At 44.9% G+C, this 27651-nt stretch overlaps 2 protein-coding genes across 2 annotated transcripts; both read left to right on the top strand.

The window, feature by feature from the left end:
* Positions 1-27651, top strand: olfm3a (olfactomedin 3a; the record flags this gene model as incomplete). The annotated part of the gene is made up of 6 exons (XM_084443107.1): positions 1-69; positions 9652-9795; positions 14388-14543; positions 24564-24783; positions 26487-26593; positions 26974-27651. 6 exons carry the CDS (start codon positions 1-3, stop codon positions 27649-27651), a joined length of 1374 nt encoding a protein of 457 aa, XP_084299233.1.
* Positions 3756-4126, top strand: LOC311313345 (uncharacterized protein; the record flags this gene model as incomplete). Its single annotated transcript, XM_084443469.1, has 2 exons — positions 3756-3806; positions 4034-4126. The coding sequence occupies 2 exons, from the start codon at positions 3756-3758 to the stop codon at positions 4124-4126; spliced, it is 144 nt and encodes a 47-aa protein (XP_084299595.1).

The following is a 27651-nucleotide window of genomic DNA, read 5'->3' as shown; positions in this document are numbered from 1 at the left end:
ATGCGGGTCTTGTTGACCGTCCTGTATCCCGTGGTTTTGCTCACCGTCTTCGGATTATACCCGTCACTGGTGAGTCCTGGCCGGTCATATCTTGCCATGGCATGCGCGGCGTAACCTACGGGCTATGGGTGGCTTTACTTTTATTTGCAAGGTGCACCCCCCTCCCCAAAGTAATACCTTAATATTGCCCTTCTTCAATTATACCTCATTATAGGCTAGACTGATCTGAGCGCGTTGCATGCAATAACTATCCAAACAGTGTTCACCGTGACTGTCGACGAGATTTCTAAATAATAGGCTATATATATAGGCTATAAGAGCAGAGCACCTACTCAAATCACATCATTTAGAATGAACGTTGGTGCATGCATTGTGTTGTCAGTAAACACTTGGCTTATTATAAACAGGTATATATATGATCAGTAAGATATTTTGCCCCTAAATTGCATTTTATGACTTGGAGCTCGGCTTGCAACTGAACATCGTAAACTTGTCAGGGATTCGCGCACCTCAACCTGAGCCCACAGACATGCAGATTATTGCCAGATTATTGCCTAGCCCACTGTTGGACTGTTTTGACGCAGTCAGTGCACATCTCTGAGTTAATGCTTTCCCCTCTTAAATTCTTCTTTTTTCTTTTTTTTTAGATTGGTAACAGACTGTAGCAGAAATCCTGTCTTGGTGAACAATGCCTTCTTGTGTACAATATAAAATGTAAAAGTGTGATATAATGTCAAGAAAGATGGTGGCATCAGGTTGTGGAGAGAAACTTAGCCTATGCTGCAATCCGCATTTCAACAATACAGTTTAGTCATGTTTTCTATTGACTATATTCACAATGTCATCGCGTAAGCCTAATAAGTCCATAGCTATAGATGGAAATTAACAAGGTGGCTAAGTGGTGTACAGTAGGCTACTACTGTAGTGCACAGTCACTGATAAATCGGTAACATGCGCGTCTGAACTTGGGCTGGCGCCGCCGCCCACATCTACAGCGGTAAGTGGCGCGCTGTGGAGCTGTCCACTCATCTGCTGCTGAAAACCTACTTTGACCAACAGGGGGCGCAGTGTACGGTCTGGCTGAAAACTACAGACAAAAACGTGTGGCTGAATAATACTTGTAAAGAATAATGAAATAATGAAGGTGAAATAATGGAGCATGTGTTAGTGCAAGCCCACCATTTCAGCAACACATTCGGCCTCAGTTTTGGGTTGTTTTTGGCTCTAGTAATCTTCAAAGAATCCAGGATACTGATGATTTTTTCTCCCACACAGCTCTTCCAACAGGTTTTTTAGTCGGTAGCTCGCTCTGTCGGTCGGTCCTCAGTGTCCACAGAAATGTCCCCATCTTACACATGCATGGACCCTATGCATGCACCAGCCATGCGCGTACGTCCAGAGATCAGCAGTATTTCTATTACTTGTATTTGAAATACGTATTTCAATTACTTTTGAGTATTTTTTAATTTGTATTTGACATGCAATCAAGGAATTTGTAACAATATTTTTGGAGTGGAGTAATTTTTGTATTTTCAAAATACTCAATACTTTCTCCATGATTCACAAAGCATGAAAAGAAAAACAAGCTTGCATGTTTTTTTAGGCTTGACCAAGGCAGTGAATGCACACACTTTATCTGAACAGCAATAATTACATTATAAATATAGAAATATATATATATATGAAAAAAATATATAGATTTTTTTCTTTTATGGGGGGAGGGGGGGTGTAGCTATACATGTTGAATGACATAGGTAAATGCTAAAGATAAAAACTATCGATGCATGTGGCAGTTGGCTAAAGAAGTAGGTGAGCCAGTAAGCTAGCTGCACTGTTGCCGCAATGTAGCTGTCTAGAACAGTGGGTAACATCACAGGACACCCGGATCCGCTTCACATCCAGCCTCTCATGGTTTAAATTATTCAAAGAATAATATCCAACTGTCCATATTGGTCCAAAAAAAAAGAGTATTTTATCTTCATACATTACCTGGCACCAGTAGTTTGTATTTCATTTTGCTACATTCATTTGAGGGGTATTTTGTATTTTGTAACAAGATACATTTTGATGTATTTTTGCACCCATCTCAGTCTGTGCACGTCGTTGTTGCAGCTATTCTCGCTTGTAGGCTAGTTTCCTAAGGCCCCACATGAAAACGGCAGAAAACAGAGTCTCAGGGCACTGAAAACAGGACCTTTGAAAAACGCCTTCCAGGCTGGATATGATTAAAAAAACATTTTATGTACTGCACTGTATGTGACTGTGGGCGGGTGAAACGGAGCGTATGGAAAACACTGACATCATGATCGTTTCCGTAGCCTATAGTTTGCCGAGACTGAAATCACTACTCGCTCAAGGAGACACTATACACATGCTCACCATGTTCTTCTGTGATGTTCGACATTCAACGTTATCACTACAAACTGGCCTGGCATGCTTACATGCTTAAATTTTAAATCATTTTTGTGTTGTGTGGACAGATTTTCTAAAACACTGTTGCTGCAGACGGGATTTTTTTTAACTGAGAGGAAAAATGTGTTCAAAAAGTCTAAGTGCAATGAATGAAATATGCATGGCCTGAAACACTACCACTTGGCTGTCTGCCAGGCAGCTGACTGATTCATCATGATTATAAAAGGATGGGAATTGGAGTCTTATGATCTCAAACGACAATACACACCTGGATGTCCATTATCCATTGCTGGAAAGGCTTGATTAGTAATAGAAGGGGATGTTGTGCATAGCAATACAGGCACACCAGTACACAAGCAAACATACACAACATGCACATTGCATGTTTCCACTCAAGTGAACACTTAGGCTATAGGGCTTGGGAAAATGTAGTCCCAGACACGACCATCTTGTTTCTACACAGGTGTATATATTTGTTTGATTGGCTCTACTGCATAGAATCCTATGCAATCAGACGAATAGATACACCTGTGTAGAAACAATATGGTCGTGTCTGGGACTACATTTTCCCAAGCCCACTTTATTAGGTACACCTGTTCAATTGCTTGTTAATACAAATAGCTAATCAGCCAATCACATGGCAGCAACTCATTGCATTTAGGCATGTAGACATGGTGAAGATAGCTGAATCCCAATCTGAGTGCGCAAACCGCACTTGCGGCCCCTCGCACTTGTGGCCTGAGGCCTGAGCACTTAATTGACGTCAGCTGGAAGGGCCAGAGGGTGCAGGGCCGTGAATTAAATGGGACAGCACTCCCAGTTTCGCTCAATGCCCCTCCCACTTCGTTTTCATTGGCTGCCGCGTTCCTCTGACGCAGAGGCTGCTCTGACGCTCCCTTCAGCTCTGCAAATTGACCGATTGACGTCTGTTTTAATTTAATAATAATAAAAAAAATTGGTTGGGTGGGATATGTTTTGCAGCATGTGGATTTCAAGATAAATGTTGTGTTATCTGCAAATGTCATCATTTATGTGTGATGCACTCGGATCATGACTCGGATGCACTCAAGCACTGTCACATGAGACGCGGTGGGCTGTGGGTATTTTCTGCTCCTAAGTCCGTGAAATTGCGGACTTTCGGTAAGTGCGGTTACAGTGCGCAAAATGGCGGCGTGGCGCACTTGTGGACCTAGCGATTCCGTTTTGGAACTACCCTGAGCCCTTGTGGACTTAGCGGGAACGCGCATGTAAGGCCACAAGGCCGCGAGTGCTCTGCACTTTCGCCTAAGTGCGCGATTTGGGATTCAGCTGATGACTTGCTGAAGTTCAAACCGAGCATCACAATGGGGAAGAAAGGGGATTTAAGTGACTTTGAACGTGGCATGGTTGTTGGTGTCAGACGGACTGGTCTTGAGTATTTCAGAAACTGCTTACTGGGATTTTCACACACAACCATCTCTAGGCTTTACAGAGAATTGTCAGAAAAAGAGAAAATATCCAGTGATCGGCAGTTGTGTGGATGAAAATGCCTTGTTGATGTCAGAGGAGAATGGGCAGACTGGTTCGAGACAATAGAAAGGCAACAGTAACTCAAATAACTTGTTACAACCAAGGTATGCAGAATATAATCTCTGAAAGCACAACACGTCGAAACTTGAAGCAGATGGGCTACCGGCAGCAGAAGACCACACCTGGTGCCACTCCTGTCAGCTAAGAACAGGAAACGGAGGCCACAATTCCCACAGGCTCACCCATGGGCGTAGAATTTAGGGAGGATGCTGGGGACAAACCCCCTAAAGTGTGACGACTTCAACTGAGAAAGCTGAGATGTGAGGGGTGAAATCTTCTTCTGTCTGTCGTGCTCCATACAGCACTGTTGAGCCTCCATGTTGGTTTAGCCTGTATGTCTTCAGATGTCGTATTCTCATCATTCCACTCTGACATCATCACACTGTTGTTTTTATACCTCCCCCGCACCATTTTTTTTCACTACCCCCCCCCCCTCTCTCTCTCTCTCTCTCTCTCTCTCTGCCTCTCTGCCTTTCACTCTTTCTCCCACTCAGTCTGTCTGTCTTTCTCGCTCTCGCTCTCTCTCTGCCTCTCACTCATGCTCCCACTCTGTCTGTCTCTATCTCTGTCAGTACTTAAGAACATTTCGGGCCGGCTATTCCCCTCTGAGCAGAGTAAAGAAGGACAGGCCTAATGATGTACCAACTTAACCAAAATAAACAATGCAGGGGCAACGGTTTAAAGTCGTTACTTATAATGCGCAGTGTACTCATGCCAGGTTTCACTAGGTGGTGGAGTTGACATTAAAGCTCAGAGGTATAAAGTACATAACTCACACTGCAATTAAGCACTGTATATAATGTACTGTAAGGAGGAATATGTCAGCTTCTCTTGGATTACGTGTCTTTATCTCTGCTGTGTTGTTGCCATGTGACAAGTGGTGCAGATACGGAAGCACACACTTGAATATATGTTTTTTTTACTGCAGGATGGAGTTGGATAAAGCAGCACAGGATCAAAACTAGAAATAGTGCTCAGAGAGCACACGTGAAGCGCATCTCCGCCCCTGAATGAATGTTGTGTCTCTGTGCACGCCAGAATTGAATGGGTTCTAAATTGGTCCATGCTATACACCCGTCCACCGAGTTTCATGAAAAGCGGTCTGATAGTTTTTATGTAATCCTGCTAACAAACAAGCAAACAAAGAAACAGCTTGTGGACCCCGCCCCCTGCTCCAAAATGTAATGGGTTCTAAGTTGGCCCATGCTACATCTGTCCACCGAGTTTCATGAAAATCGGTCTGGTAGTTTTTTTTTAATGGGGTCCACATTTGCAAAACTAACTTTTTCATTGTTTTTGCATGTACATTTGAGTCTCTGCAGCCACTCAATCTGATCTCATGGTCAACTGAGGGGTATAGAGGCATGCTAGAACGCTTATTCTGAGTGGTATTTTCAGCAAAAATACTCACATGTTTTGGGGACCCCAAAGACTTTGAAAATTGATGAAAATTAGCATACTAGGACACCTTTAAACATGGTCCAAAAAATGAAGGGGGGTGAATAGCCAGCTGTGTTTGGGTGGCTCATGGACCCGGCCCGTAATTTGGATCCGCTCCAAAATGTAATTGGTTCTAGGTTAACCCATGCTACACCCTTCCACCAAGTTTCATGAAAATCAGTGCTGTAGTTTTTGAGTACGTACAGTATGGACGTACAGATGCCACAAAAAACATTACCTCTCGCCCTGCACTGTTGCTGGGGCGGAGGTAGTGAAGTGAAACACTTTAGCGTCAGTTGTCCTATGTTCGCCCTATCCATCATGAGTCCACAGTCAACTGAAATGATTTAACGTTGATAGATAACACCTGATATCACCGTAGAGAGGGCCAAACAACTTTATTTCCTCATTCTCCTGGGTGATTATGAGTCTACTAACAAATGGCATTCTGACAGTAATTCCAGAGTGATGGCGTGTTGGAACCACCTGGGGGCGTAGCTCTTGTTTCTCTCCTCTCTTCCTGCTTTAACGAGGGTAATTGACGACACAGCCTCCGTACGGTACCAGACAGACATATCATCGTCACACACTAAACTCTGAGAAATGGATTAGACCTGCTGCCGTTTCAATCAAATTACTGCCACAATGGATCGACCGTTAATAATGCGCTAACCTTGTCAATAATTGGCTGATGATTGCTACGTGTGGGCATAGTATACAAGAAGTGCACCCTGTAGGCTAAAACCCCATACAAGAGGGCAGATCATGATTTGATGTTTAGTATTTAACCAGCCCTTATACAGTCAATATAATGATGTAACTCTCTTTGGGGTCACTACTTAGTATTCTAGACAGTCCACCATTATGCCATTAACTATGGCCTAGAGCAAGATAACGGTTGATCGCCAATTTGTCGTTGGTTCTTTCATTATGTCCACATAGCAGACATGTCAGCTCGTTCGGCAAGAAAACACGTTGGGAGGACAGGAGGGTTTGAAGTAATGATGTGGATGAGAAATCGTGCGTCCATAGAAGAGCAGTGCTGCTGCTGCTGCTGAACTATCTATTCCATCTTTCTGCAGGGTCAGAGAGAGGCAGGGACAGGACACGCCTATAGGAAATTAATCCCTCACACACTTCCCATCGTCACACTCAACCCCCTGGCTCTGAGGCGAGGAGCTGTTGTCATTACGGTCGCTGTTTTGTTTTCTTACAGTTCTACACCAATGTGTTTTGGAGGTCACCGTTTGTCATGTGGAGACGGGACACGGCTGACTGAAACGCCTGTATAAATTTGGTTTCAGGGACGTCGTGCACACACACAACTTCATCTTGTCCACCACCGATAGAGCACAAATGTTAACTCATTTAAGGAGCATGATCATCAATTACAGCAGGGGACATGTTCATTCCACTCCAGCTGCTTCCAGTACCTAAGCTGCTTTTGTTTAGACAGTTTGATCGATGAGTACAAATGAATAATGATGTTCATCATGAGAATGGAAGAGTGGAGTCTGGGCTGCCTTGTTTGTTCTTTATGGTTCGCCTGGTACTCTATACACCCGTAGGAACTGGAGTTTGGATAAGACTGATATCTATGGGTTTATCTTTCAGACAGTGTTTATGCATGTGTGTGTGTGTGTGTGTGTGTGTGTGTGTGCCTGCATAGGGTGTGCATGTGTTGATGTCCATGTGCAGGAATGCTCTTCTTGTGTTCCTGCATTTATTAAAGGGTTTCTTTCTAATTTCATCTGTCGGTTCAATGCAGAGCTGAACTATTCCACGATGTCTGTTATGTGTACAGTATTGAAGACAGGTAGGTGCTGGTGTTAGCTCTGCTATCGTAGGCTACATGCCTTTCATACTAAACCACAATTAGTATTTCACTAGTCTCACATAGCCAGACTGATCTCCACACTTCGTATACGCTGTGCCAGCGCTGGAGAAAGGTCTGGATGCATTCATTACCTTTCGGAGATAGGGGGGAAATAACGTTATATTTATTTAAACCAATCACAATCGTCTTTGGCGGAGCGGTTGCTAGGTTGTTGTTGTTTCACGTATTCTGGATTGAATCTGATTGGGCCGTGAAAATCTTCCGTCGCCACTGATTGTGCAGTAATAAACAAATGACAAGGCTTATCCCCAATACCTACATCGGGTGAATCAGACGAGCATATCACAAATTATGTGACAAATTGTACTGTACATCAGCACAAGATAATCCTGTAGACTTATCATGTAGACTAAATCATTTACTGGATAATAATTTTATTTCACCTCTGCTTACTGTAGATCGTGATTTAAAAAAAATCAAGATTACATCTGTAGAGCTTATTTCAAACATGTTGCTTAAAAAGGAACTGCCTTGCCTTTTCAACCTTGCAGACAGTCCAATATTTCCAGCTGCCTCTAAGTTAGATAGAGGAGGACCTGCTCCAAGGCTACTCTGGCTTCACAGAGATGCACACCACAGCATGGCCATTAATCATTCTCACAAAATATTGTCCAGTGAAGCAGTCCCCAGTGGACCAGCACTTTTTTACTATCCGCACAAGCATCCGAGGTTGTGTATTTCTCACTGAAGAGGGGCGTCTAAAACCAGATCAAATGAAACAGATAAATACAATATTGATATTCTCCTCAAAACACGCCACACCAGGCGCTATCAAAGCAGGATGTGTGGGTACATTATAATCTGTTTCTTAAGAACACTTTGGAAGCCCTGGATGTTCATTACCTGTGATAATAAAGCATTGACTCTATCAGCTATCTAATTGTAAAATAAGCTCCTAGCTGTGTGTGTGTGTGTGTGTGTGTGTGTGTGTGTGTGTGTGTGTGTGTGTGTGTGTGTGTGTGTGTCTGTGTGTGTGTGTGCGTGTGTGCGTGTGTGTGTGGCTCGAGCCTTACCTCCACAGCAAGGACTTAATTATGTTGTACATTTAAGCCACCATCCAATCCATCCTGATACGGTATGACATGAAAAGCAATCTCTGTCTTCTCTCTGCCTGCCTGTCTCTCTCTCTCTCTCTCTCTCTCTCTCTCTCTCTCTCTCTCTATCTCTCTCTCTGTGTGAGCTGAAACAGCATTAAGAAGATGGGATGGACAGCTGAGGTTAAGAGTTCAGACCTGAATTGAATGCTTGTCTTCTAGCAAGCCAGCCAATTTGAAATGAGTGGGGAAGCAGCGTTCAGCCATACCAATATCACATCATAGCATTACGGTTCAGTTTGTTTGTGTGCTCTACTGTGAGATAGAACCGGGCAGCTCCAGAAGGCAGCAGAGCGGTGTAAGGAAGTTGTGATCAGCGTCTTGCGTCGCTATTATTTATTGTCTGACACCAGTCGGAAATATGTCCAGCGATTTAAAAATGTGTGTTTTTTTATGCTGTCCTGTCCTTGGCCAGGTCTCTCTTGAAAAAGAGACTTTACATCTCCACAAGTTCTTTACCTGTTTAAAAAAACAAACAAAAAAACATGGTAGAATCAGACCTAGCCTGGCTCTAGACCCTGAATCGCACGCCCTCTTTTTCGAAATGCGATTCAGGGTCTGGAATGGCTCTCGTCACACTGATTTCTCAGTAGGAATTTCCACCAGGCCAATCAGCGTGCAATGACAGAATTAAACTGTGCGATGTGATTGGTTAGGGGGATGAACTAATCACTGAGGACTCCTTCAACAACAGCCATCTCAGAAAAAATGGCTGCAATGGGAGCTTGTTCAGACTGAATAATGAAGTGAAACAAAATGGCAATTCAGTCCGAGTGTCAGGATAGACCTACAGTACATGGCCCTCGCCCATCATTGGTGGCGGAGGGTATGACCTACTGTACTGTAGTAGCAGCTAGTTCAATTGGTTTCAGGGTCGTATAGTAGGTCGTAGGCCAGCTAAGCATTTCACTGTACATGGTACCCTTATTTTGTACTGTAAATATAACACATTTGTAAGATGAAATGGTATCTCATGCGTGTGTGTGTGTGCATGTGCGTGTGCATGTGCGTGTCTCTGCTTGTGTCTCTGTGTGCGTGCCTCTGTGTGTGTGTGTGCGCGTGTGTGGCGCGCATGTGTGCGTGTCTACTTGTGTCTGTGTGTGCCTCTGTGCCTGTGCGTGCCTCTGTGTGTGTGTGTGTCTGTGCTTGCCTGCGTGTGTGTATGTATGTGTGTGTGTGTGACTGTGTGTGCGTCTGTGTGTATGTGTATGTGTGTGTGCGCGTGTGTGTGTCTTGCAGACTATCGGGCCTAAAGAGGGTTGGCAGGTGTACAGCTCTGCCCAGGATGCTGACGGTCGTTGTATCTGCACTGTGGTGGCGCCAGAACAAAGCCTGTGTTCCCGCGACGCCAAGAGCCGGCAGCTCCGCCAGCTGCTGGAGAAGGTAGCTAAACATCACCTCACGGTACATTACAGTCATTTAGCAGACGCTTTTATCCAAAGCGACTTATAATAGTTACATTTAACGTAGGTTGCCATTGTACTACTACTCGCCAGAACTCACAAGTGCATCTCCTTTCTAAACAAGTGACTAAGAGCATAATCTAGTGCTAAAGTGAAAGTGCAAGAGTAGCAAAATATAAATACAATAGGTGCTTAAGAGGGAGGATCCTGGTAGTACTTCTTGAAGAGGTGAGTTTTGAGCCTGCGCCGAAAGATGGGCAGTGACTCTGCTGTCCTGACATCAGTGGTCAGTGGTGGAATGAACTGCCAGGGACAGAGAAGAGCCGTGACCGCGTCGATCGACCGCAGGGGCCTTGGAGTGACGGGGCAACCAACCGCCCCAAGGTAGTAAAACACTTACACACCCGTAAACACACACACACATACACACACAAAAGATTTAGGAATTGGTGGAGTGGATTGAGGGTGTAATAGATACATACAAATACGTGTATTCTCTGTTGAAGACATTGTCATAAGAAATCTTCCTTTGGTACAATAGAACAGCTGTCTCCTGTTTGCCTAAGTTTTCTGGCAGGAGACCCGCCAGGGGTCCCGTCCTCCCAATTGTCTTTCATCTCTGTAAATGTACAGTTCAGCTGTTGACCGTCAGACCTACTGTAGCCTATTCACTGATAATTGGTTAGTGAAGTTTTGCATATGCATGTATGGGTTGTACCCACAGTGTTTATAATGGTGTGTTTGAGGGTAACTATTGGCCTTTCCCTCAAGAGGCTTTTGCTTTTTGCCAGGCCGCCTTTGTAAATAAGAACTTGTTCTTAAATGCCTGCCTGGTTAAATAAAGGTTAAATAAAAAATAAAATTTGAAAAATCTGTGGATTTTCTCCCTCTGAGAGCCCGACTTTGCAAACTCGTGAACTATCTGGAATAGAAGTAGCCAGCTTTGACTTACAAAGATGAACCTTGGCATTCTCGACTACTCTATTCTTAATTATTAGAATAAATCTATGAAAATGGACAGCAAGCAAAGACGCCGCTACTCACTAATTTCAATGGAATCTTGTGACCTTCATGACTTCATCCAACATGCCGCGCAGAACGGAGCGGCACATCTAAACAGCGTCCCCCCCTTGACTTACAGCCAAGGTCACCTAGACACCTTATCATAGATGGTCAGAGTACTCTGCTTTCCAGGACTTCGATTAAAACCTCATCCTGGACTAAATGTAAAGATGACTTCCATGGCATAATCTTTTTCCGGAAAACTGCCCCGTTATGTTAACCATTGTAGGCTATAGTTTCCCTTAAGTAAAGTACACGACTTGTAGTTGTTTGACACGTAATTCACACCGGAGGAGTTCGCTGCTGCCCTCCAGCATGTAAAGCCAGGGAAAGCTCCAAGGCCAAGATACTATCTGCCCGGAGCTTATACTCTATGCCGCGCCTGCCTTGAAGTCCTGGCTAAGAGCCTTCCTCTCTTCTTGCCTGCGCCAACTCAAGATCCCCAAAATCTGGAGAAGAGCCCTAGCCATCCCTAAGCCCAACAAGCGTGAAGGGGACCCCAAGAGTCACCGCCCCATCTCTCTATTATGTATCCCCTTCAAGATTCTCGAGCGTCTCATCTACGCCGCGTCAAACCAATCATCGATCCGCTGCTCCCACAGGAGCAGGCCGGGTTCCGACGCGAGAGATCGCCCATAGATCAAGTCACTTTGATGACATCGGGAACAGCTTTTCGGCTGAAAAGAAGGCCGGAGCCGTCTTTGTAGACCTGACAGCTGCCTACGACACCGTATGGCACTGCGGCCTCACCTGCAAGCTGCTCTGCCTGCTGCCGGACAGGCACATGGTCAGCATGATCATGGAATGGATCTTGTCCGAAACCGCAGCTTCACCCTCACAACCGGAAGCGGACAGCGAAGCAGGTTGCGACACCTTAAAGTCACACCGAAATGGCAAATGCATTCTGTCCCATTTTGGGTCACATACTTGGTCATAGTGTTCACCTATTCAACGATGTATGCCAACATTTTTTACAAAATTCTACTTTTACTGTAATCTTATATCAAAGTATATAATTTCTTACTTCCTGGAAAATGGTAGGTCACGTGCCATTACGACACCAGGTACCTTAGATTTTAGGCCAATAATCTCACGACATCCACCCTGTCAATCAAAAACAAATAAATTCCTCTAAACGTTATGTCCCGCCTCAAGAGTTGAATATCCCGCCCGCTTGACTACATTCTGTCATGGAATCTTTAGAGACAACTGGCCTCAGCCCTTTCAGATTTCAGCCTTTTGTTCTTAAACCTATTGGTTCACAGTCCACTACCTTTTGCCATTCCAATCACTCCTGTCCTCTACTTTTTATAATGATGAACACCCCTGCCGTGGTTTTATCATTACAACAGGAAGGCATCTCCAGGAGGTCGACACACTCCAGACTTTGTAACCTTCCATTGTTCTATTGTCCCTACCTGAAACCAATTCAAGATTTACCGCCCTTTCTAATATCACGTGTCTGAACTCTTGACCATTGTTGATGACGTCTGCCATTTATTATGACATGTATGAAGCGTCATACCTGTGTATTGCTTGAATATAAGACCACGCAACACCTTTCTGTTGCACTTCTGTCGGATGAACCACTCATGTGCGTTATCCTGAAGTCCTTGCACTCGTATGTTTTCTTAATAAATCAGACTTAACCTCTTTGAGCGAACCTTGGCAAATCCTTTACTTTCGATCAGATTTATTTTCACTACAGTTCCAATGGAATTCGTCCAATGGAATGTCCCGCCCTTGCAGCCTGTTTCAGGTGGAAATACGTCAAACTACGGAAGCTAGATGATTCCTAACATCCATTTCGGTGCGACTTTAAGAATGGCGTCCCCCTGGGATCTGCCCTCGCCCCCCTCCTTTATAACATCTACACCTACGACCTGCCGACCACAGTCTCCAGGAAGTATGCCTATGCAGACGACCTTGCGCTGGTGTACTCAGCTGGAGACTGGCAGGCCATGGAGGAGACCTTGAGCCAGGACCTGCAGACATTAGCGATATACCTCGGGAACAACACTGCGTACGGCAGCCCTAGCGCTGGTCTACTCGACCAGTGAATATTGCGCACCGGTCTGGTGTCGCAGCGCTTACACCTGCCTCATCGACCTGCCTATCAACGAAGCCTTGCACATCGTGACAGGATGCCTGCATCCTACTCTTGTGGACATCCTCACAGGCTTCCAGCCCGCTGGCCTCCGCCGCACAGGAACCACAGCACGTCTCACCTGCCGGGCCGTGGAGCTTAACTACCTGCTCCACGACAGGCTCACTGCAACAGCAAAGCCTCCCCAGCATCTCAAGTCGAGACACCCTTTTGTGCCTGCAGCACGGGATCTCCTGCAGCAATGCAGAGATCTTAACATCAGCGAGGCAGGATGGGCGGATTACATCTGAGGCAAACACCTCCAGACTCTGTGATTTCATCCCAGCCGCCAGTCCTTCCCCTCCCAGGATGGACTTACCTAGACCGGCGTGGGTGATTCTTAATCGCCTCTGGACCGGCGTTGGACGCTTCAGATGGGGCTTGGTATCCCATGCGGCGTGCGAGTGTGGCGCCGAGGAACAAACCGCAAACATGTCATCCAGGACTGTCCGATATACCAGACACCCAATGGAATGCATGGCCATAGCCCCTCGGCCCCGAGCCTGGGGAGAAGACACAACATCTAACCCGCACGACAAAGAAGAAGTAATTTCAATCCCAAAGCAATAATTGATTTAGGAAGCCATTAATATCTGTACTCCTGATTAATAGCTCAGCTGTTAATGAAACGCTTTCGCCTGTATCAATACACAAATATACTGTGTGCATAGCACCGCTATTTGTAATGGCCTGTTAAAGACTCAGATTAGTCAGGCTTGATCGTTCATGTTTTTCAGTCGTTTTCCGAGGTAAAGGGTTCTATCCTGCAAGCCACATACGTACATAAGAAAGCAACAGATATCCATGTGCCCTTGCCTGGCACCAGCCACTGAATCGCATGCCCACTTTAATTTTTGAAATGCGATTCAGGGTCTGGAAAAGCTCTCGTCCAGAGTGATTTTGTCAGTTGAAATTCCAACCAGGCCAATCAGCGCCCTTTGAATGCGATGTCAAATGTTGTGATTGGTTGTTAGGGGAATGAACTAATCGCTGAGGACTTCCTCTTCAGCAACACCCATCTGGGAAAACGGCTGCAATGGGAGCCTGTTCAGACAGAATAGTGCCGTGAAACGAAATGGCAAGTCAGTCTGTGTGTCAGGCTACCTGTGTCCTGAAGCACCAGATTGTGCACTTCACATTTACCTCAGTATTAGTTCCACATGTCAAAATATTCATTCAGCAATGACTACCTTGAGGCGTGTGACCTTTCTACACCTTTGATGTTGGTGTATACTTTTACTTTCTCTAATCTTTTTGTATACTGTATACTTTTTTTAGAGGTGAATAATTTTACTTTCTCTAATCTTTAAATGTTAATATTCTTTTCACCATCGTGTTACTTTCTTCCGTGTGATTGTGTTCAGGTCCAGAACATGTCCCAGTCCATCGAGGTGCTGAACCTGCGGACGCAGAGAGACTTCCAGTACGTCATGAAGATGGAGAGCCAAATGAAAGGCCTCAGGACCAAGTTCAGACAGGTGGAAGACAACAGGAAGACCCTCATGACTCGAAACTTCCAGGTGAGAATGCAAACCCCAATCACTATACTAGTCTCTCTGGCACAGTGGTGTGGTACCTAGTACTGTCACCTCACAGCAAGGTCTCTGGGCCTTTCTGTGTTTGCATGTTCTCCCCGTGTTCGCAAGGGTTTCCTCCAAAAGAACCCAATACGAAAAACATGCAGAAAAACAAATGCTCTTTAGTCCGGTCCCTGACTGAGCACTTGGCTGCCCCTGGAGGAGGACAGCTTGGAAGGGAGAAATGCAGGGAACAATTTCCACCGGCAACCAACGAAAATTGCATGTGCGTGCGCTGTGTGCCGTGTCGCCGCGCGCTGTGGCCCTTATCTACTAGAGTAAGATCCCAAATAAAGAGTGCAACATTGTGTTGGCAGTCCTTCAGATTGCACATTTAGTTGGAATGCATTTTGCAGGTGATCTATCGAGGATAATTGCATGAATGACAACAGGTGCAAAAGTGTGAAGACAGCCCTATTTAAATGAGGGGTGTTGCGTGTTGTATCCCACAATTGCACCATGGAATAGGGGCGAACATGCAAAAGCAGTAGGTTTAACTATTATTTTGTTTTGCAACATGCCAAAGGGACACTCGTGCGGATATGGGTATCTGCGCTCCCCGGGAGTATTTGGGCAGGCTACAGAACTGGAATCATGAGGAAGGGCTGTAGGGGATACGCGCCACCTAAGATCACCTAAAAAGGAACATGAGATATGAACAGAGATGATTCTTTGGTTCTGTTTAAGGATGGGCAAGGTTAACCAATTAAACATTAACCAAACCTAAAACGAAACACTTATCAGGATTACATTGGCCTATGATGAGACTGGATTCCCCCTCCCTCGACTCACACACAACCATTAATTTATCCCGACCCACACCTGGGGAAAAAAGCATTGCATACAGGATTATTTGACAGTCTATAAAAGTTAAACAGGCCTACCGTTGCTTATGCGAAGCCTGATTGATGAACAAAAAGTTTAGCAAAATGAAATAATAGTTAAGCCTACTGCAGCGCACAAAAATAAAAATAATAAATATAGCTGCAGGCAGCGACATGGGGGCCAAGCAGGAAGTGCGACCATCGCATCAAAGGCAACAAGTGAAACGCACCATAGCCGCATTCTAATCCATACCGCAGTTCTGAAAATCAGGCATACTGCTCAGCTCAGCTTTGACACATTGGTGGCGCTAGAGAGTTCAAGATGTTGACATAGACTTGGTGACAGGGGACAGGGGAATGTCCCCAATGAATGTGCCTAATGTTGTTTTGATACATCAAAACGTTACTGAGAAGACCACACTTCCTGTTAGGCGACTTTGCCGCCGATTTTGATTGGCTGTGACGGGCAAACGCTTTAGAAATTCAAAAATCCATCTGACAGCTTTTGTGAGACTTGGTCTGAAGATCATCTGTGCTTATTATGGTGAATATTCGAAGAAATTTGTCCCCTGTGAAATATTTTTAGACTTTTTCATAAAATCCAATATGGCGGACAATCCAGTATGGCGGAAATGACCTTATGGGCTGCGATGAACTCGGCCTGATCCAAGGAATACAACGACACCTGAATTTTGAAATTTTGAAGTATGAACGCACCTTCAAATGTTACACGTTGGTGGCGCTAGAGTGTTCAAGGTGTCGACATAAGAATTGCTGACAGGGGACAGGGGAATGTCCTCGATGAGTCTGCCAAATGAAGTTTTGATACCTCAAAACGTTGCTGAGATACGATACCACCTCCTGTTTGGCGGCTTTGATGCCAATTTCAATTGGCTGTAGCGAGCGTACGCTTTCGGAAAACAAAAGTCCCTGTAACATTTTTGTAGACATTGGTCTAGAGATTGTGTGTACCCAGTTTCATGCAGATTGGTCAAAATTCCTAGGATGAGATACATTTTAAGTGTTTTGCACAAAATACAAAATGACGGGAAATCCAATATGTCAGAAAATGACAGCACAGGGTGCGTTGAACTCGGCTTGAGCCAAGGATTCCAAGGGTACCTTGTTTTTGAAAATCAGACATATGGGTCAAAAGTTGCATGCCTAAACGCACCTCCAACCTTGACACATTGGTGGTGCTAGAGGGTTTGAGGTGTGGACATGAGTCTTGGTGACATGGGACTGGGTCGATCAGCGTGCCAAGTTTCGCAGCTTTTTACCATACAGTTCTAGGGGCTGCCATAGTCTCCCATGGCAGAAGAAAGAATAAATATAGCTGCAAGCAGCAATGTGGGGGCCAAGCAGGACGTGTCACCAGCGCATCAAAGACAACAAGTTCAATGATTCTGTTGTCTGCCATTGACTTCCATGGCAGCATAATTACAATAATTATAAGAATGCCTTTTGGATGAACGGAGGTCATCAAATATACATTGGAGAGCTTAGCTTTTTTGATTTTATGAATCCCAAGAGCCGTGTGAACGTTTTGATATATAATATGTGTATGAGCTGTGAGAATTGGAAGAGGGATGGCAGTTTAGAAAATGTGACTTTTTCCAAAATGCGCCTTTCACCACTCTGAAACCGGTGAAATTGTGCAGAAGACCAAAAGTGTTCCTTGCATTCTGCAATCAAACAAATGAAGTAATAATGAAAATGAAAATGAAATGAAAATGGGGTGTTTTGAACTCAGCATGAGCCAGGGAATCCATTGCTACCATAATTTTGAAGATTGGACATACAGTTCAAAAGTTACTGGCATAAACGCAACTCCAACTTTGACACGCTGGTGGCGCTAGAGTGCACGAGATGTCAACATGAGGCTTGGTGACAGATGTCATGGTTGTGTTTCCCGGATGACTGTGCCAAATGTGGTTTTGATAGATTAAAACATTACTGAGATATGACCCCAGTTCCTGTTTTTCTGTTTTTCTGCCAATTTTGATTGGCTGTCACGAGCGAACGCAATGGACAATCAAAAATCCCTGTAAGACTTTTGTGGACATCGGTCTATAGATTGTGCATACTGCGTTTCGTGCAGATTGGTGAAAAAACCTAGGAGGAAATACATTTTCACAAAGTACAAAATGGCGGGAAATCCAATATGGTGGAAAATGATGTCATAGGGTGCGTTGAACTCGGCTTGAGCCAAGGAATCCAACGGTGCCTCATTTTTGAAAATCGGGCTTACAGGTCAAAAGTTGCGTGCACTTTGACACGTTGGTGGCACTAGAGCGTTCGAGCTGTGGACATGGGTCTTGGTGAAAACACTCAGCGGACTGTCATGAATGAGTGTGGCAATTTTCACAACTTTTTACCATATGGTTCTATGGGCTGCCATAGACTCCAATGGCAGAAGAATAAAGAAGAAAGAACGAAATAAATAATAAGAAAAGGTACAAGAACAATGGAGGCCTTCGCAACTTCGCTGCTTTGTCTCCAATAAGAAAAGGTACAAACTCAATGGTGGCCAATGCAGCTTTGCTGCTTGGCCCCCAATTAAATTATTCCCTCTAGCATGAGACCGTGGCACGGTGGTAACGTTATAGAACCACAAGACACTGGAAATAACCCTTGTGTGTGAATTATTTTTATTTTTTTTAAATGAATGAATACAAAAATGGCAGATAGTAGACTTTGTAACCTCAAATATTTTCCTAATTGAGTTACCTATAAAGCAGCCATCTCCAAAGTTGCCATGTAGCAACTTGGAAATGAGAGCACAGTGAAGGAATTAGTACCTGCCCTTCAAAGGTATTAAATGGCAAATGCAAATATCATCACTGAAACTGCTTTCAGGGTTGATCAGTCACTGAGCATATGCTGCAATTATGTATTTGCATTCCCCCCCCCTATATTTTGCACGCTAGGGTTATTATAGCATATTCATTTCGACCAAAAGTACTAATTGGATAGAGCGTGCAAATTTGCGCACTTGAAGGACGCAATCCTCCATGCACACCATTCATGGATCATCTTGTAAATTTATTTGCGGGTATTAAGGCATTTGCACACGTTTTTATACATGCACAGTGTATAAAGTGTTTAGTGTGTACAATGGTGTGTCACTGTGAGGCTGAATTAAGACCCCCCCCCCCTCGGGTACTGTATCTGTACCACATCGCCATCCCAGCGTATTTTCCGAGAGCGAATCTACAGTAGGGGTCAAAATTGAAAGTGTGGCAGTTTGTAGCAGCAATGAGAAACAAGTATTTCAAACACAGATTGTCGATAGAATCTTTCACTTTGTTGAAAGAATGCAAACGGCAAACGTCTAGCTGTGCACAGTCCAAAATATCTTCCACTTGATGTAATGTTAAAGGACAGGTTCTGAATTTAGCATTATAAGCCATGTTATACAGTAGGGTTATTTACAATCATATACAGTACAACGGCCAATATCAAAGTTTCGTCAAACGGTGCACTCTCAAGATGTCTTGACATAGCCGGTCACCACTAACGCACTCAATGAATACATAGGTGCATAGCCAAAATCCCTCAAAAGTACCAGAAATTCTCGTTTTCAAAGACGGGAAACTCACCGCGTGGTCACTGGTGTCCGTTGATCGAAACAAAGCGTGCTTCTGATCGGGTTTTATTGATCGTAATATATACATTGGTTTTGATTGACAAACATAACAAAGCCAGAGATGTTTAGATTCATCCACGGCCCATATTTGTTTTAATCAACAAACACTTCTACCTAACACTATCAATGAAATACCAGCTGCAAAGTAATCTTAGGCTTCTCAACTTGGTTTTGTTGTTGCTGTTGTTCTGTAGACGTGTGGCTCGGATGCGGCTCTTCTTCTTCAACGGTAGCCTCCAAACTCAGTCAAGACCCCCAATTTTCAAGCGGAAGTTTACAAACGTATGTACAGTACTGAGAGTGAAAATAGTTCTGCTAAATGATAAATAAAATCCAATTTGAAGCATACTTTGTGGCAATTTTTTGGTCAGAACATCAACGGACACCAGAGACCACTCTGTGAGTTTCCTGTCTTGGAAAACGAGAGTTTATGGTATATTTGAGGGATTTTGTCTATGTACCTATGGATCCATTGAGTGTGTTAGAGGCAATGGGCTACAGTATGGCTGCGTTCCGAATCGCATACTTCTACTTCTTACTACCAGTACCTACTACAGCTGCCCTTAGAAAGTACGTACTTTGCAAGCAGTAGACATCCAATTGGGACATACTACTCTGTCATGACATTGCGCCCTGAAATCTGACGACATCCGTCGCAGTCCATAAAGCGACATTCGCCCACAGCTGTCCGCAGAGACGCGCAAGATTCGAAATGGTTGGCGCAGCAAATCCCTTGCAGATGCACGAGAACGCCATTCGTCGAGCTAGCCAGAGACGCCAATACCGTCGGAGGACAAGAGCTCTCCTGTTGTTCCTTTGCAATGTATGTAGTTTGAACTGAATTGTACATTTTAACCTGATCAAGGTATTTATCCACGTCAGTAAAATTACATAATGCATTTCAGTCATTGTCATTCTATGTCCTGTCTGCATGTGAAGCAGCCTCACATTTAACTTAGTAACGTTAGTGTAAACATTCTTGGCAATTCTGTTGTGTAACTTAGTTGACTGAACCTACATTTTACAAACTTTGATATGTGACAGTATATAATCAGATCATTGCAGTCGTAATGTAGTGTCCTTGTATCTCAAACTGGAAATAAACCATTCATGCAATTAAGTTAACTTTTTATTTCCCATTCATTTCACATGCAATCACCATACTAATATTCATAGGATGTCCACCCTACAACATATTGCCAGTTGAACCCCAATGCACCCATCCTGCAGCTCTACTTTGATGGCGTGTCCAACCTCTGCCCTGACCTCCGCTTGTCAAGAGCATCCATAGCAGCACTCACAGGTGCCCTTACCCTGGAAGCTGAACATGGCTGGGAAAAAGAGCTGAAAGTCCTCATGTTCCTGTACTGGCTTGCCCATGCAGCCTCCTACAGGGTAGTCTCTAGGGCTTTCGGCATCCTCAAGACTACAGTCCACAGGACCATACACAAGGTCAGCCGGGCAGTGGTTGGGCTCCTGAAGAGGATCGTCCGCTTCCCTCAACCAGACCACATTGAGGAAGTGGGTGCTGGCTTTGCCCGGCTAGCGGGCTCTCCAGAATTTCGCGTGGCAGTCGGTGCCATCGACGGCTGCCACATACGAATCAAGCCCCCTGCAGAGGATGCAAACTGCTACTTCAACAGGAAGCTGTTCGCCTCCATCCAGCTCCAGGCTATCTGTGACCATCGTGGCAGGTTCATAGATGTGTTCTGTGGTTTCCCTGGGTCTGTCCACGATGCCCGTGTGCTGAAGAACAGTCCTGTCTATTCCCAGCAGCTCTACCCACCAGAGGGAAGATGCATCCTGGGTGATGGTGGCTACCCCTGCCTGACTGCCCCGATCCGTCTGATGACGCCCTACCGTGAGCCTGTCCAGAACGCTGTGCAGGCCAGGTACAACAAGAAGCTGTCCAGAGCCAGGGGCATCATAGAGCGCTGTTTCGGAATGATGAAGACCCGTTGGCGTTCCATCTTCTTCAAGTCCCTAGAAGTGAGCCACACCTTTGCACCTGTTGTCGTCACCTGCTGCACCATCCTTCACAACCTCTGCCTAGACAACGGCGACATTGTGGAGCCTGAGGAAGATGATGATGAGGCAGGAGAGAATGGCGATGGCCCAGAACCTGGAAACAGGGATGTGGAAGCAGGTGAAGGTGTCAGAGATCTCCTGGCTGCAGCAGTGTCTGCACCACTTGACTGTGTTCCAGCTCTCCAAGAACACGACTACACGATCCAACATTAGGATACACAGCATCACACCTCATTGTTTCTTCACCAAAACCAAGCTTGATGCCTGTTAATTTGTTCTTCATTTTGTATTGTCACCCTCATTTTCCCAAGCTACCATTATGCATTATGTTTTGTTTAACACGTGTGATGTATAAATCCAATGATCAATCATAACTACATCTAATGATCAATCATGACTTGTGTACTGTGTAATCCACACATCACTTTGTCCCAGTTTCACCTGTAACTTTGAAGGAAAAAGTGTGTATGCTTTGAAAGACCATTTCAAGTCCAGTGGAGGCCAAGCTACCCCTGTCAGTCAACAATTATTCAACACTCAGGATACAGTATATTTGACTGATTGAGCTCTAAGTAAGCACAGGTTAGTTGGTCGAAACATTTAATGAGGCATTTTCAGCAAACAAATGAAGCTAATTAAATTAAACATGCTGCAACACAAGACAAACAAAACAAACAAAGCTAAATGATCATTTCTTGGCGAGTGCCTCCAGTAGTGCCAAAAAGCGGTCCTCCCGCCTCTCCTCTCTTGACCGAGACTCATCCTCTCTCCTACTGGCCTCCTCGTCTCTTCTCTCCTCCCTTGTAAGTTGTATTAGTCAGGTGCACATCATACAGGTATCATATGCACTGGAATGCAATTGCTAGCTCCCAAATGTGCATAGTACAGTAAAAAATAGAAGTAATTAAGTAAAAGACACTAAAAATTTAAAATAGAGTAAAAATACAGCACAATCTTGTTACACTGAGGGAGACTGGAGTAGTCCACACCATCTTGTATTTGTCATACCTTGTTCTGGCTGCCTCCTCTCTCTCCTCCTCTTCTCTTCTCTCCTCTCTCCTCCTGCTCTCCTGGTACCTCTCCTCCTCCCTAGCCCTGGCCTCCTCCTCTCTCCTCCTGGCCTCCTCTTCTCTTCTCTCCTCTCTCCTCCTGCTCCTGCTACTGGACTGACCTCCCTCCCTCCTTCTCTTTCGTGGTGGTATAGCAGGACACTCGTCCTCCACAGGAATGGGATCAGACACAGAGGGAGTTGAGACATCAACAGCCTCCTGGCTTGCTGATGAAATTAGCAATGGTGGGGTGATGGATGGCTTACTGCCCAATGCAGCATCCATCACCCCATACCATTTCCAGGAGGCTGCTGTTGCCTCCCCTCCCTCTGTGCTGACCCCTGTTTTAGGACACTTCAAATCCTGCAAATTAGATGACAGGATTAGTTAATGACACTAAAGCATAGTAAATGGCTAATCGAAGGCATACACACAACACTGGTGACTGACTTTGTATTTTTGTTTGAGGTTCTCCCATTTCTTTTTTATGGTGGCTGGTGTCACCTTCCCCTCCAAGCCATGCTCGACCACAAACATCCTAAGGGGACAAGGAACATGCCCAGCAATGACAAATGCTCCTTTCATCACATTTCGTAAAATAGGGTCAGGTGTTACTCACTCAAACCCCTTTATTGCTGCATTTCTCTTCTCAGTGAACAGCTCCTCCTTCTCCATCCTCCACTGGATGAGTTTCTCAGTATGTTCATCTGTCCCTAACAAATTAATGATGTTTTCCAGTGAGACAAAGCAGTTGACTGACTAGTACTTCAACTACCTAGTTAACGTTAGCTATCTGACGTCCTGGATAGGCTCGTGCATTATCAGCAAACTATTTTCTGGTGAGCTGAATTGGTATGTCAAACGTTCTATTAATACATCCATGGTCGTACCTTACATAGCTAGCTATACTGACTTGGCTTGCATTCTACTTTTTGGCAAATTTGACGAATGATGAGAAGAGTGAGAGGTAACGTTGTTAACTTCAGTGCACCACATAGCTAGCTAGCTAACTAGCTGGCTAGTTGATGTTACAGAAGTAAGTTACGCTAGTAGCTACCACTATAGATACCACTAGGCCACTGGCTGAGGTTATAGGTTTACATTTGCGCTCATTTATCCACTTAGCTTCGTGCAGCAATAGTATCTTTTAATGTTTCAATTATACACACAACACGAGTCGCTACAAATATGTAGTGACGTTACTGTACTTACACTTGAATGCGCTGCCGCTGCCGCTGCCGCTTGCGTCCGCCATCATTGCACATCTGTCTGCGCGCCGCAGGATTCATAATAAAGCCTCCAGCGCGACTCGCACGTGACGTAATTTCCGCTGCGCACAGGATTGTGGGTCAGAATAGGCAGAGAAGCCTGCTGGCTTGCATACTGCAAAATACGACCGGATGTAGTATCACATCCTGGCATTTTTGCCATACTGCATGTGGCATACTATGTATTGGGACATACTACATTCTGTATTAGCATACTGTATAGTAGGGTAGTATGCGATTCGGAACGCAGCCTATGTCTCGAGAGTGCACCGTTTGACGAAACTTTAATATTGGCCGTTGTATATGATCATAAATAAGTGAAGTTAAGTTAGTGTTAATGTTAAGGCCTTAATGTAGTAAAGTTGATATGCGGAGTGCAGCGATTCAAAGTGATATTTACTGAGTCTGAGTCAGGTAAGATGGGTGGGGCCTGGTAAGATGGGCAGTGCCAGGTTGGGTGGGAGTGCAAAGAAAGCGAAAATCGCTACTGATTGGTGCCCCCTCCCCCCACCCCCGAGAATTCAGGGGTACCAATCACTGGCCGGGGTTCGAAAAGCTTTTAGCATGAGTGTCCCAGACCCGTAGAGAGATCTGCAGCATGCAGTAACGTAGTTAGTATAGCTTACTGTACATAATGTACCAGTGTAAGAACTCTCATGGGTCTAGCATCATTGATATGTTTCACCATTTTGCTCAGTGTGGTAGTCGATAGTTTAAGCCTTTAAAGACAATTCAGCTGTCCCTCTCCAAACCAGACGTGTCCGTTGTAATTAATGGACAGCCAGAGCTGAGACAGCCTCACTCTCTCCAACTCCGTCTACACAACTTTTTCTCATCTCACAGAAAGTGTCTTAAATGTTTCTCCGCTCGGCCGTTACTCTAATCCAGACCACATTCTCTCCCTCCCTCCCTGTCGCTCTGCCTCGCGTTGTCTCTCTCTCACACAAACACACACACACATACTAACACGCACACACACACACAAACGCACACACACACACACAAACACGCACACACACAAACACGCACACACACAAACACACAAATACGCATACATACACACACACACATACACAAACACGCACACACACAAACGCGCACACACACACACTGTTTCCCCCTCCCTCTCTCCCTCCCTCCCCCAGGAGCTTAAGGAGAAGATGGACGAGCTGAAGCCTCTGATCCCCGTGTTGGAGCAGTACAAGACGGATGCAGCTGTCATCTCCCAGTTCAAGGAGGAGATCAGGAACCTGTCGGCCGTGCTGATGGGCCTCCAGGAGGAGATGGGGGCCTACGACTACGACGAGCTCTACCAGAGGGTCCTGCGTCTGGACAGCCAGCTCCGCAACTGCATGGGGAAGCTCAGTAAGTGAGAGACACTCCATCTGAAATCATTTCAATTACTTATATGCACTCGATCCGTTCTTGTCTGGCACAAAGGAAGCACTGGGCTGCCCCACCCCCCCCCCCCCCCCAAAAAAAAATTTAAATAAAAATAAATAAATAGAAAAACGCTAACCATGCCTACCTGACACTGAAGGCAGACTCAAGAAAAACAATTAAAGTATTTAAAAGGATTTCAAATAGGATTTTGACCATGAGGGGCAGTCTGTGTGAGAGGCAATGGCTGTGCAATAGCTTGTCATGTGCTGGTATGTTTTTCATGTTATGTGTATACGTATGTCAACCATAAGTCTAACTTTGAGTCGCAAGAAATTATACAACAGCGAGTTCCAACCATGCATTGTGATTGCCCAAGAAGCATTTTAAGCCGTACTAATAACCACAATTTTCTTTATTCACCTGGCAGCCATATTGGTCAGTCTGGGGTGCGGATGCGGAAGTGCCCGTTGACTTCAATGTTAAAAGTTCGCTGTAGAAACACCACTTCAAGAACCGAAATAGTCAAAATAAGAGGCTGAATATACTATCGGGGTTACAAACTCATTATTACTAGACTCTGATTGTTTTTCACTGCCGTTGTTTTCGCGTTTGGAAATACATGGAGGTGAATGAGCCATAGTTAGCCGTCATCTGCATTCACTCCGATGTATTTCCAAACGCGAAAACAACAGCAGTGAAAAACAATCGGAGTTTGGTTATGATGAGTTTGTAACCGCGATAGTGTATTCAGCCTGTTATTTTGACTATTTCGGTTCTTGAAGTGGTGTTTTTACAGCGAACTTTTAACATTGAAGGCAATGGGCACTTCCGCATCCACACCCCTCATTACATCAGACTGACCAATATGGCAGCTGAGGTGAATAAGGCGAATATACCAACAGGTAGGCAAAAGTCATTGGTAAAAGTGTTTTTTTTTTTTATTGAAAGCGGACTGACACTTTCGGAGACACTTTAAAAGAGTTTATATTAGCCGCTAGCTTGCTAGCTCGCTCTGCTTACGTTGAGGACCAGTCCATTCACCTCTAGAAACTGTAAACAATGGAGAATTATTTTGGATTTGAGGAGTGCTGAAAGCAACGTGAATTTAGCAAAATTGAACTCTACTTATCCATCTTTTTCAAAGAAATATTTAACAACAGTGCAGTGCTGTTGTATAAAAGCATTCGAGGTCGTGCTTCATCTTGATTATTGGCTCTGCTTCTCGTCGTATCTATGCCGCAGCACAGCCGTGCCAGTAACCGCGATAAAGCCACTCCCTCTCGTGTGTTATTGTAAGCATATAATCTTAAAAAATTACACTGCAGGATCCATTAATGCCTTCTCTGTAGGTATTTGGGGATAATACACACGTAACACTTAAACACTGTGTGCACCATGGCTAATTTAGCCTACACCGTTTCACTGTTTGCATATTAAAGTGATGAAATCTGAAATACAGATTACCAAAATGCATTAGTGGGACGTGCAGTTGCTGCTACATTGGCATGATTGAGGCCCAGCGGTATACTTTAGGCAAGGTAATATTTCAGCCAGTAGTATTTAAATATGCACCGCATAGGCCGAACTCTCCGCTGGCAGAGGCATGAAATTGGCTTGAGAAATCTAGTTAGAAATGGGGGGGGCGAGGAAACGTACATCTTATCGCTGCGTTTCCTTATTAACAGCGTGTGGGAAATTAATGAAAATCAGTGGACCTGTGACAATAAAGACATCTGGAACCCGCTATGGAGCCTGGATGACTGATCCACAAGCATCCCAGAGAAACAACAGGGTGAGTTTGCGTACTGTATGTGCGTGCGTGCATGTATTTGTGTGGTAGTGGTGTGAAGGGTTTGTGCTACCTGGTGTATAACATCTTTGTTATGTTTTCAGAGTAGTAAGGATAATTTATTATGATAATCAAAAGGTTGCCTATGACCAATATCATGCTGTTGGGTTTTCATAGATCGTTTTCCAAGATGGGGTCTGATTGCTTTTCTCTTGCCCAGTATAATGTTCTGATTTATAAAGCCTGGGAAATAGTCCATGTAATATTCTTAAAGCCGCTGGTGAAAAAGGTGACCTTGTAAGAAGTAGGTCTGTGATTGTGTTTGCTTTCTGCTGGTAAGTTTGCGGTTTCCACTTACCCCCACCACGTCTGTCTGGACGTAGGTTTGGTATATGGACAGCTACACCAACAGCAGAATCGTGCGCGAGTACAAGACGATGGACGACTTTGTCTCCAGCGTGGTGTCTCGAACCTACAACCTCCCGTCCAAGTGGGACGGGACCAACCACGTGGTCTACAACGGATCCCTGTATTACAACAAGTACCAGAGCAACATCATTGTCAAGTACAACTTCGAGACAGGCCAGGTGTTGGTGCAGCGGGCGCTGGATTACGCCGGCTTCCATAACATGTACCCGTACACGTGGGGGGGCTACTCTGACATCGACATCATGGCAGACGAACTGGGTTTATGGGTAGTGTACGCGACCAATCAGAACGCCGGGAATATCGTCATCTCCCAGATAGATCCGGACACTCTGGAAATCCTGAAGACTTGGAATACAGAATATTCCAAAAGGAACGCGGGCGAGTCGTTTATGATCTGCGGAACGCTCTACATGACCAACTCCCACGTTACCGGCGCCAAGGTCTACTACTCGTACTCCACCAAGACGTCGACGTACGAGTACACAGACATCCCCTTCCATAATCAGTACTTTCATATCTCCATGCTCGACTACAATGCCAGGGAAAGGGCACTCTATGCTTGGAATAATGGACACCAGGTGCTGTTCAACGTCACCCTCTATCACGTCGTCAAAACCGATGACGACTCTTAG

This window comes from Borostomias antarcticus (genome assembly GCF_949987555.1).
Source record: "Borostomias antarcticus genome assembly, chromosome: 9".
Classification (NCBI taxonomy): Eukaryota; Metazoa; Chordata; class Actinopteri; order Stomiiformes; family Stomiidae; genus Borostomias; species Borostomias antarcticus.
Note: the sequence above shows the minus strand (reverse complement) of the source record. Positions and strands in the feature narration are given on the sequence as shown.